The 12,253-nt window shown below is 39.0% G+C and overlaps 1 protein-coding gene across 5 annotated transcripts in view; it reads left to right on the top strand.

Annotated features, from left to right (window-relative positions):
• Nucleotides 1–1,203: 1,203 nt before the first annotated feature.
• tbc1d30 (TBC1 domain family member 30) overlaps nt 1,204–12,253 on the top strand; it is a 41,823-nt gene continuing 30,773 nt past the window's right edge. Inside the window, exons 1-3 of one of the 5 annotated variants that reach the window (XM_012959192.3) lie at nt 1,204–1,304; nt 1,692–2,562; nt 11,892–12,056. In XM_012959192.3, coding sequence (XP_012814646.1) covers nt 2,073–2,562; nt 11,892–12,056 — 655 coding nt within the window. In that variant the 5' untranslated portion in view covers nt 1,204–1,304; nt 1,692–2,072. Of the gene's footprint in view, nt 1,305–1,691; nt 2,563–11,891; nt 12,057–12,253 lie in introns of those variants that run through there. The other 4 variants (XM_012959195.3, XM_018092142.2, XM_018092143.2 and 1 more) reach the window with 4 other exon arrangements.

Below are 12,253 nucleotides of genomic sequence, written 5' to 3'. Positions count from 1 at the left end.
GGTGGCCAGACATCCTACTTTAGGAAGGACAGTCCTGCTTTTTGAGCACTCTTTCCTTCGTGTCCTGTGTTACCTCAAGCAGGACATACATTAGTCCTTCTTTTTTGGGACCTCTTTAATATACTGACATATATATATTGAAATATAATATATTTACTGACATATATATATATATTGACATATAATATATTTACTGACATATATATATTGACATATAATATATTTACTGACATATATATATTGACATATAATATATTTACAATTTTACATTTTAAATGTAGTTGCCATTGCCAAGATAGTGTGATATTTGAAAAATAATTCATTCTTCTAATAATATTTTGTACAACAGCTCATCATAAAACATGTCTGATGTAAGTGAATCTTCAGCCTTAAGACCAGTGGTGTAATGTTGGGATCCTGCCCCCCCCCATAAAAAAACAATTTATGAGCCCAGCTCCTGCCCCTCACAGGTCACCAACAGTACAAAAAGTCATGGGTGACCCAGGGGGTCACTATACAAAAGAAGCAGACCCTCACACACACAGCTGTGGGGTCTGTTTCCTCTATTTAATAATAAATTAATAGAAGAGATAGGAAGTTATATAATAGAACATAACTATATAACTACAAGTTCCTGCTCCAGAATTCTTTAGTGATGAGCGAATCTGTCCTGTTTCGCTTTGCCGAAAAATTGGCAAAATGTGGCTACCGTACAACTTTTTTTGGCATGAACGCAACTTTTTTGACACAACTGCCACTTTTTCCTCACTTGGCAAATTTTTGTTGTGGTGAATTTTTTCAATTGCGGAATATGTAGGCGCTTTCTAAATAAATGTTAATAATAATCCCTGTATGGAAAAAAAATAGCACCCACATACTAGGACCTGGTAGTAGAAATCATGTTTAATAATGCAAACAATGTAAAACAAAGTAATGATTACTGCTATTTAAATATAAACGTTCCCTTTAACCCGGTCACATGCAGAGAGGTGCAGCTTTGTTTGCAGACGATTTGAATATCCTTGTAGCACACGATACAATGTAGCTGAGCCCCCAGGCTAGTGCCTTGCTAGAGTTCCATTCGAACAGCTTTTTGTAGATATTTACTATGTACATTGCGGTACAATCCTTACCGCAACCCCCCGTTACTCCTGAGTCCGGGTCTCCGATTTTAACCCTTTACCCCTAACCCTCGCCGCTTCAGTCCCTAGCCCCTCCCACAGAGCGCCCGGCTCTTTAGTGCGCAGTAACTTGCTCTTAGTTGGACGCAATTTCGCACTTATTTATCGGGTCACTGGACACCAGTAAGTGACACGGTTATTATATGTGTGTGTGTGAATATCTGATTGGGCTGCACAAGCGCAAGCTTATCATCGGCATTTTCTATGCCATGTCTTTGGGAAGGAAGGAGGATGTGCGGCACGATTACAGGAATTTCCTAAAATCCCTAAACTTTAACAGTTAGGATATACTTTTTTATGGGGTGCCCACAACTATGCCTGTATCTCTGCTAAAAACGGGACTTTGCTGAAATTTTTTTTTGTAAAATAATGAACTAAAATAGGAAAAAAGGGCTCAGGGCAATAAAAATAATAACAACACATTAATTGAAGTCTTATCTGGAATTATCTAGAAATGTTTGTTGCCCCTGTTATAACTGTGTTTCCTTCCTTCCTTCTTATCCTGTGTAGGCAGACTGACAGGCAAGCCACAGGCATACCTCCGAGCTGCTGCAGGTGGAATGAGTGCACACGTCACTGCTTCTTATTCACCTGTTAGACAAGTATCTGGAAAAGTTACCAGACTGGTTTGCACCACTTTGTCAGAGGGAGAAGAGGGAAAGGAAATAAAGGAGCATTATAGCAAGAGGAGGGTTTTGGAAGTGTCAGCTCCCCCTGTTGCTTTGTTTAGTACGCTCCAGGAACTGCTATCAGAGTCAGAAAGTTGGGAGCTGCTTGTGGAGTGGAAAAGGAAGGAGCAGGTCAGGCATGGGTGGTGTGTGTCACTGCTCCATGTTTGCGTCTCACTGGATGACATGTTGGTAACATTTGCCAGGGCAGCACTCTGGAATTATGTCTGCACAGATAACTCTAAAAGGAACGATGGATGTGCAAGCCGAGGATTTATTCAGAGATGTGGAGAGTGATGCATTTGTCAATGAGAGCCATGGAGGTACTGGTTTCCAGCAAAACTTCAGTGCCTGGCCTGGTGCATTTCAGGTTGCTTGGCCACTTACTAATCATCAAGATTTGGCAAGTGAAACACAAGACAATGGGAATAAAAGTGGCGGAGATGAAATTGATGTCTCCCTCTGTGATTCCCAGCAGCAAGGCCGCAGTCGCACATCATCACTAGTAAATGGACTACTTACGGAGCTCTATGATACTTATCGTGGTGGGGCAGGCTGTTACTATTTTCGCCAACAGGATAGTGTGGACAGCTCAACTGAAGCATCTGGATCTGATGCCTTCCTGAGCAGGAGCAACCCCGAGTCTGGTTTCCTGCAAGAACTTAGTGAAAGGCAAAGCAGCAGGCACCAGATGCTGTACTTGAAGCAGAAAGGTAAGTGTGTGAGCTATATAAATTTATATTTTAATAAACGACAATAAAATCCTACAGCAAGAAATTACAATTTTCAACCCTCCAGCTCTTGTTGAACCATAACTCCCAAAACCTTTTTAAAGTTTTAACTGGCAGAACAAGCCAGAAGCTGAAGTTTAAAAGAGTTGGAGGGCTACAGGTTGGATATCCTTTTCTACAGACACAAGCATTCTGATAATCATAAAACAAGCAAATATATAGAATGGCATGCACTGTTTCTAGGGCATAAAAAGATAAGCACTAGAATACAAAACAAATATGATATTGTAAACTTTATTTTAAAGATGGTGCAGAAAAAAGTAATTTTCAAGGGGGTAAAAAGTAATTGTTTTTTAGTAGTTATTTTTTTTTGTAGACGTGAACACATGTCCTAAAGCTAAACTGTCCCTTGAATTATTTTTGGGAGGTTATGCTTTCCATTGTCTATTTAAAACTATAAGGATAATAATAAATACAATATACTGATATCTTTAAAAATTTATGCTATATGCTGCAGATATACAGTCTATAGTGCCCTAAAGGAAATGCCTGACGTATTACCCCACTACAGAATTGCTTATAGATAGGCAGAAAGATGGACATTTTTTTAATATGAAGATATTATTAGTAATCAAAGCCTTATTGGGCAAATAAAGTCACAAAGCCATAGGTGGAAAGCTTTAAAAAGTTAGTTTACTTTAACATTAACTGTTATGTAGCATTCTTGGGGCTGTGACAGACAGGGAGATTAGTGGGCGCGCAACAAACCTCCCTCGTTGCGGGCGACTAATCTCCCCGAAATGCCATCCCACCAGCCAGAATGTAAATCGTTGGTGGGATGGCATACGCATCGCCGAGGTTTCCTTTCAAGGCAGCTTCGCGATGTCGGTAAATCGCCACGCCACGCATGCCATCACACCGTCGATTTACATTCTCACCGGTGGGATGGCATTTCAGGGAGATTAGTCGTCCGGCGACTAATCTCCATGTAAGATGGTTCCCAATTAAAGGGGACCTCTGGATTTCAAACCAAGATTTGCTAAAGAGTTGCACACAAGCCCCTATTATACCTATCACTGCAATCACTGTATGAGTAAATACCATTTTTAGATGCTGAAAAACAGCTGCAAAATACTTCTCTTTCTGCAGGGTTGAAGGGACTAAAACGTTGTTACGAATTGTACCACAGTTTACAGTCAGCTTGCAGGAACTACATAACCCAAAATGCTGTGCTGTGATGTTCCTTTCCTTATTGACATTGTGTGTGCAGAGAATTGTGGGATTTGTAGGATGCAGCCTGAAGGCATGCTGAGGACAGTCAACTACTGTTACATTTTTTTCGAGTCTCAAAGTAGTCACCCAGGTTAGCAGGAGAACAGGGGGCTAGACTTAGGTAATTGTTCCAAACCATGTACATTGCAAAGTTGCTTGATATTATGTTTACTCTTCAAAAAGCTCAAGCTGTGTTTTGGGTGGAGTTTCCCTTCAATTTAAAATAAATAAATACTTCATTTGTTCTGCAACTCTCAGGCCTAGAATATCAGTTTCTTGCAAGCAGGCAGAAGCGTGGTACTTAAACATTTATAGGAGCAGACCTGAAAAAGTTCTGAGCACAGCAAACTTGACATATGTGTTTCTGTAAGGTAATGGCACCCAAAAACAACTATAGGTATCTTTCATTTTAACTTCTAAACTGCTTCCGTATTTTTTGGGTAATTGAGTCCAACCATATTACAGTTTATATACTGGATGAAGTATATCAGTTAAGGCTGGTGCAATTTTCATTGAATGGGGGGCCCTGCCAAGGGTCTATGGTAAGGGATTATTACTGTTGTGGTGTACCAACACATTTGAACCCCCTTAATGAATTACTGGAAAAAGTGATTTTCATTAATACTAATGACTGAGCACAACAGAGAACTATGATATCCATTTACATCTTGTGTATTGTGAGCCTCAATCTGCTGCATGTGTCATTAGCATGAAGATTTGCATATGGAGTTGTCAACATTGTTCAGAAGGCAAGGATGCTAAAGAATGTACACTGGTGTGCATGATCTCTGTTTATCTCCTTTATTTATTAACAGTTGAGCATAGTTGAGAACAGTCACACTGAATCCGTGTACTCAGGCCATGATCACACTTTGTATATAAATGCGGGCTGAGAAACAGCCACTCTTCTTCACTAGCTTCTGTGTTGGGCAGCGTTAAGACACATAGTGGATTTTGGCATAGAAAAATGTGGGTCTCCTGTCAGTGGAGACAGAGAAGAGCAGAATGGCATTTTCTTGGCCTGCATTTATACAGACTTTACGATGTGACAGTCTAGAAGGGCTTTATTTGAAACACTAGCATTGCAGCGTAGTGATGTCATGACAATGATTATCGTTACAACCTTACAGTTTGTCAATTGTAGATTGTCCTTTCCCTCTCAACTCTTTGCAAATAAAAGTATGACCTATACAAGTCAAAATAAGTTTCTTCCAGCAGTATTATTAATAATTCTTATAAAAAGGCTGGGGCTTGCACCTTAGATCTAAGTTACTGCATTGGGATGATAAACTTAATCCACACCATCTGTCCAGAAAAGTGAGGGGGACTTTCCTGTTCTGACATCTTAGCGGTGGAGTAATATATTACCTTACCTAAGCACCTTCTCTTTATTATTCAATTACAAAACACATGGACACACAATTCAGACATTTACAGAATATTTATGACATAGTTGTAAGTCTTTGCATCATCCCATAATACACAAACCAAATATCAATGAAGTATGTTTACATAACCTACCATCTTCCGAAAAGTTGCAATTTATAATTTTATTTTGAGTTATAAGTCTTCAAACTGTTAGGATTTTAATGCCAGAATAGTATTGGTGCCCGTATAGTATGGTGCAGGAAACCAAGCTAAAGCAAAATTGAACGCTCTATCAATAAAAATGATTTTTCAAGCTCACAGAAGGGTTTAACATTAGAAATACTGGTTAGATTTAGCTTGGCAGATTTGAGTGTGCAAATTTACCACTGTGATTTAGCTTTACCACCAGGTGCTAGTTGGGCTTAAGTATATAAATTCTATCATTAAACTTAGTTACATTAAGTCCATAAAAGGTAAGATGAAAGTAAAAAGTAAACTTAAATGTTATTGTTTAGTAGTCCATGTTTTCTGAGTAGGCTTTTATATGCCTACAATTGGCAAACTGTAAGGTTGTCACTATAATCATTGTCATGACATCACTAAGCTGCAGTGCTAGTGTTTTACGGTCAGATTCAAATAAAGCCCTATAATGCCTAGGATTTCTAAGGTCTGCATGGAGGAATAACTTTAAGAGTAGCGATCCCCAACCATTGGCTTGTTAGCAACATGTTGTTCACCACCACCTTTGATGTTGCTTTCAGTGGCCTCAAGGTAGGTGCCCATTTTTAAATTTGTGGCTTGGAGGCAAGTTTTAAAAAGCACAGAGACCCAGTTTTAAACCAAGCAGAGCCTTCTGCAGACTAACCGTCTGAATGGGGCTACCAGATAGCCTCACAAGTAAAGAAAAGTTTGGGGATCCCTGATTTGGGGGGTCATGACACTGATGAGAATATAGAGGCTTTGTTGTCTCTCTCTTATGCATTCCTTGAGCTGCTAAATGCAAGATAGGCAACCAGTTTTGCTTATTCCATTTAGCAGCAGCAACAGTTAGGGCTCTGGTACACGAGGGAGTTTAGTTGCCCGCGACAAATCTCCCTTCTTGCGGGCGACTAAACTCCCCGATATGACATCCCACCGGCGAAAATGTAAATCGCCGCATATGCCATCCCACCGGTGATTGGGGAGTTTAGACGCCTGCAACAAGGGAGATTTGTCGCGGGCGACTAATCTCCCCATGTACCAGAGCCCTTAGACTGCAGGCCCCATCTTTCGTTTGAATGTAGCTGGGAGCCAGACACTCCCCACTGCTAAATGTAGCAATGAAGGGACAGAACATACGTACTTTTACCAGGATGTCAAGGCCAAACATGAAAAGGCACATAATGCAACTCCAAACAGCAAGTTTCCAAGCTAGTGGAAAAATAAAGATTTGTATTGTTTAAGATGTAGGGAAAAATACTTCCTGCTTCACAAGGAATTATAGTTTGCTGACCTATAAAGCTGTGACTTTGGCATCTCTCTTTAAAGATGTTCAATCTGCTTTTAAATAAAGACATAAACAAGTATGGAATCTGTAATCCATAAAAATATGTACAAATTACATGAAGGCCATTTGTCAAATTATTCCTTTTTTCTCTGTAATAAACCGTGTAGAGTATCTTTACATTTTATACTTCCTGCTTTGTTTTTTATGGTGTGTTATGTCGCCTCCTGACCAGTCAGTATGGTCCAGAGTTCAGCTCCCCATTTTTAATATATCTTACTTATCCAGGTCTTACATTTTATGCATGTGCTGTAATGGCAATGCTTCAAGGGGTTGTATCACATCTAATACACACATGAATGCCTGTTTAGACATACTTCAATAAAAACAACAAAATTAATTTAATTGACAATCTCTTTATTTATATCTTTTTTAATTATACACCCTCTCCTATTTACAGTGTTCAATATGTTACCTTAATGTAGCTGGCCAGTGCTGGTGCTTTTCAGTGCAAAATAAATGCAACAATTTTTGGGTGAAAAGTACCAGTACTGGTGTTTTCGGCATTTCCCATTCAATAGAATAAGAGATGGCTTGGGTGGTTTCACATGCTCCTTCATTGGCTGAAATGCAGTTGAGAAAATAATGCATGCTTTATCAAACCATAATTTGTGTGTTAAATGGGAAAATTGCTATCTGTGGCTGAAATATCTACCCCAGGAATTGCATGGAAATGATGATTTGTGGTTCAGCAAGCTATGTACCTAGCTGCAGAAGTGTCTGCCATAGACTGCACATTTTCTGTTGGAAAGCCGCTGTGTGGTCGAACTGTCCTTGGAAAGTCCCATAGACTCTCAGTTTTAATCAAATAAATCACATTTTTAAAAATGATTTCCTTTTTCTCTTTAATAAGACCGTACCTTGTACTTGATCCTAACTAAGATAAAATAAATCCATTTTGGAGCCAAAACAATCCTTTTGGGTTTAATTACTGTTTAAACATTTTTTTTAGCAGACAGGTACGGAGAGTCGAATTATGGAAAGATCCCTTATCCGGAAAACCCCAGGCTCTAAGCATTCTGGATAACAAGTCCCATACCTGTCTAACCTATGCTGCTAATATACAGTGAGCCTTTGATTATGGTGGGGCATGTGGACCATCGCAGTTTGCAGTTTGACCTCTCTGGCATTCTGCAAAACCAGCAGCACTTGTTCAGTTTTATGCAAATGCAACCGCACCAATAACATTTATATATTGAAGATGGAATAAAAGACACATATTACATAAACCACCCTTTAAATCGAATAAGCTTTCTGGAACTTGAATCCTCACCAGGATGGATCGCAAATCCCTTCCTGCACAGCTTAATTTAAATAGTCTGCAGTCCTACAAACATGACTCATTATAAACACAGAGGCAAGTGCAAAGTGCATTTTTTAGATGCAAATAACCATCTTTTTTTTTTTTTTTTTTTTTTTTTAAACCTACCAAGGAATTGCCAGATTTATCTATTCTGATATTGTGTTATTTTGACTGCTTTGGGGTGGCATTGGAAGTGCTCATCTCTGAGTCCTTACTCCTTAAAGGAACAGTAACATCAAAAAATGAAAGTGTTTTAAAGTAATTAAAATATAATGTGCTGTTGCTCTGCAAAAAACTGGTGTTTTTGCTACAGAAAATCTACTATAAAAATAAGCTGCTGTGTAGCCATGGGGGCAGCCATTCAAGCTGGAAAAAAGGAGAAAAGGCACAGGTTACATAGCAGATAACTAGTAGATAAGCCCCATATAATGGGGGTTTATCTGTTATCTGCTAAGTAACCTGTGCCTTTTCTCCTTTGAATGGCTGCCCCCATGGCTACACAGCAGCTTACTTATATAAACTATAGTAGTCTTTCTGAGGTAAACACACCAGTTGTAGCAATGCAGGGCAACAGTACATTATATTGTCATTACTTTTATACACTTTAATTTTTTGGTGTTACTGTTCCTTTAATGCGTATTGCATGCAGGGAGAAATAAATCATTCCAGATTGGTCTGTGATGGGTCAGATTCCATAATTCTACAGATAATATTGAACAGTACAGCTTTCAGTTTTCTGGTTTTTCATGACTGATTTCTTGGCCTGGCAAATATTTATGTTCCCTTACATACTGTTGGTATAGTATTTCTTATGTTTATATACAACATAACTCCAAGTCTGGCACAGGTCTGATATTACTCTTACATGCTCTGTCTTTATCAGTCTCTTCTATCCCAAAATCAGGCAGTGTTGGGGAGGCTGGTAACACAAAGGGGTGGCACAAGATGTTGGTGGATCCCGGTACAAGCCCTCTGTCCTTAGATATATCCAAAAAGACACTAAGATCTAAACTGTGAATACTAGTTAGTGTCATTCTCTTTATACATGCATGTCATGGATTTTTATACTGTATTTCCCTTTATGTTTTATATTCTTGCCTCTAGCCTCCTGTTTTGTCTACCTTTTATTTAATCTGTTATTCTTCCTGTACTACTGTACACTAACCACAGACTTGGCAGAGATGGGAAGATAGCTAATTGAAAGAGCAAGGGAATTTTGAGAAGGAAGAGGACAAAATATTTTTCAGATTCAGTCATGTATGAATTTTAACTTGCAGGTTGTACAGCTGAGTGATCTTTGTGATGCATAGCCTAAGTGAGTGTGTACATATGTATATGAAGGTGATAATTGATCGTTTAGGAAGCAACTCATGCCAGCTCATGGAAAACATTAAAATCAATGAATGCTGATTCTGTAAAGAATCTCAAGTCTTTTCTTGATGGTCTATATCAGGGGTCCCCTATCTTTCTTACTCATGAGCAACAGTCAAATGTAAAAAGACTTGAAGAGCAACACAAGCATCATTAAAGTTCATGGAGGTGCCACTATGCACACTATCAGCTTACAGGAGGTTTTATTTGGTAGTAAATCTTGTTTTTATTCAACCAAAACTTGCCACCAAGTCAGGAATTCAAAAATAAGCATCTGCTTTGGGGGCACTGAGAGCAACATCCAAGGGGTTGGTTAGCAACATGTTGCTCACGAGCCACTGGTTGGGGATCACTGGTCTATATAATACTGTTGGTATGCAATTATACCACAAATTTAATCTAATACAACATGTTTAACATTTTTTAGTATGTACTTTAATACAGTGTGTCTCTGGGGCACAGTGCACAATAAAAAGTGTAAAATGTATTTGGTATAGGTATCAAATTATTTTCAAACACCATCTCAACTATCTGAACACTAGGCCCACATATTGGTGTTGTATAGTGCCGTCCACCTAAAATCCAGACAGGATACAATTAAGGTCCTTCAAGTGTCCTTTCATTATTTTTAGAAGTCTTTCTCCTTTTTCTGCTTCATTGTTTCTTCCCCTGTACATTCTTCTGAAACTAGTATAAAATATTTTGGTTTTGTTTTAAGTAATGCTCTGTCTACACTGTAAAATCAATTTATAAAAGAAAGCCGACAGTTCTTACAAGGTGCTATGTTAGAAGGTCAGGAAATTATCATTTCACAATTGATAAATACTCATGTCATGTTAAATATATTTTTCTGAGAATAATGTTCCTGTAACCATGACATCAAAAGACATGGAGAAGGTCACCATATGTTACCTAAAACCACTGATTTATCTGTTTGATACGCACTTAGACAAATTGTGTTTGCTTTATGACTTACATGTGACATAACTGGAACCTGGAAAGCTTCTGATGCCTTTACTGCAGAAGGACATTTTACAACAGTTCCAGACCCTTTAACTGCGTCAAATATTCTAGTCTTTTTTCTTCACCAGTGTGGCCTAGCTACCATACTATTACACTCCTCAAAGTCCCACTTATAACGATTAAGCACTAAGGGAAGGAGCACACTGAGCGATCATCTGCTTTCCTCCGACTGTGTTTTGTATGCAGTGGAAAAAAGCCGATGTGTTGCCATTTTCTCTTTTATGAAGCCCCATTGACAGGCATGGCATCAGTCTGTGTGGAGCTACACTAAGAGAATATGTGTGAGAAAACTCAAAACTTTACATTTTCGTGCCAAAATCTGCTCAGTGCAGCTCCACACAGGCTGATGCCATGCCCAACAATGGGGCTACACAAAGAGCGGATGACAGTGGATCTGCTTTTCTGTGCCTGTGTACAAAATGCAGACAGAGGAAACCAGATAATCTGTTCAGTGTGCTCCTGCCCTCAAAGGGCAATATATTTGCTTGTTCAACATAAGGGCCTGACACACGAGTGCTTAATCACTGGTGGAAAATCTCCCTTCTCCTGGCTAGTCTCTGAAAAGTGCCCTGTGTTACCCTGTATTTTACATGCTGTGATTCCAATAAATGTGAAGGACCAGTTACTGTTGGGTGCTTTGTCACCTGCAGGAGAGGAGATTTTCCCACTGGCAATAAAGAACCCTGTGTGTCAGGGCCCTTAGTAAGGCTTCATATACTGTTTTGTCTTTTTTACAAATATTTTTTGTTGCAAATAGAAAGTATTTTAATTTCACATTTATATTTCATTCAAGACAATTATCCAACAGTACTAAATAATAAAACATCTCCTAACCCTCCCTCTTAGTGCATCTCCATCGCCTTACATACCTGTTGGTAGCCTGCTATTGTCCTTACTCTTCTGAGGTTTCTCTCAGGTATCCATTCTGCATAGTATTAAGTTTGGCCTCTACATTGTCTCTGGACTCCACTGATGTCACTTCAGTGTTCCTTTCTTAACATTCAACTCTGCCCTGGTTACTTTCCTTCATTATCCATTCCGGACCCCCACAGATTTTCTGCAGTCCCCTGGCCCAGACAGGAACCGAAATCTTAGATATAAGAGCATGAAAAAAGCAGTTCAGAAGCCGTTGACAGAACTAGCTATATTGCACTCCCTTCTCCCCCCACCACTCTCCTACCTTAGAAGATTTGTTTGCAGGGGGGCCCAGCATGACCAAGTTACACCACTGTTGGCAATATCTCATATTATGAAATTAATTTCATGAAGTGCTGGTACAAAAGTCCTTACCAGAAGCAATTAGTGTATCATGGTTATATTTGTCTGGGGCAAGTTATAGACTTATAGTCTGCTTCCTGATATTTGTATTGTGACCTATTACATTAGTCTTTTGGTTTGCAGAATTACATACCCTTGCTTTGTCATTTTCAGATTGCAGTGAGCTAAAAGCCATAAAGGATGAACTTAATCGACGCATTGCAATACAGTCTGCTAAACTGCTGCGACAAGTGAAGCAAAAGGATAGACTTCAGCACAAAGTGCAAAAGAATTGTGACATTGTTACTGCATGTCTTCAAGCTGTTTCACAAAAACGCCGTAAGTATTACCTTGTCATGTATTGATAGGGCAAAGGTTATGAAAAAGAAGTTTGAACCAAACGACCCTTAAATAGTGACCATGGCACCTCCCAAATTCCCTCATAAGTACCAGAGTATGAATTACTTTAATTGCACTATTTTAAAAAGAGTCTAACATTAATAATTCCCGTACATTTAGCAAGAGATCTCACATAG

Source organism: Xenopus tropicalis, chromosome 3 (genome assembly GCF_000004195.4).
Source record: "Xenopus tropicalis strain Nigerian chromosome 3, UCB_Xtro_10.0, whole genome shotgun sequence".
NCBI lineage: Eukaryota > Metazoa > Chordata > Amphibia > Anura > Pipidae > Xenopus > Xenopus tropicalis.
This window is presented reverse-complemented; position numbering and strand designations above follow the sequence as displayed.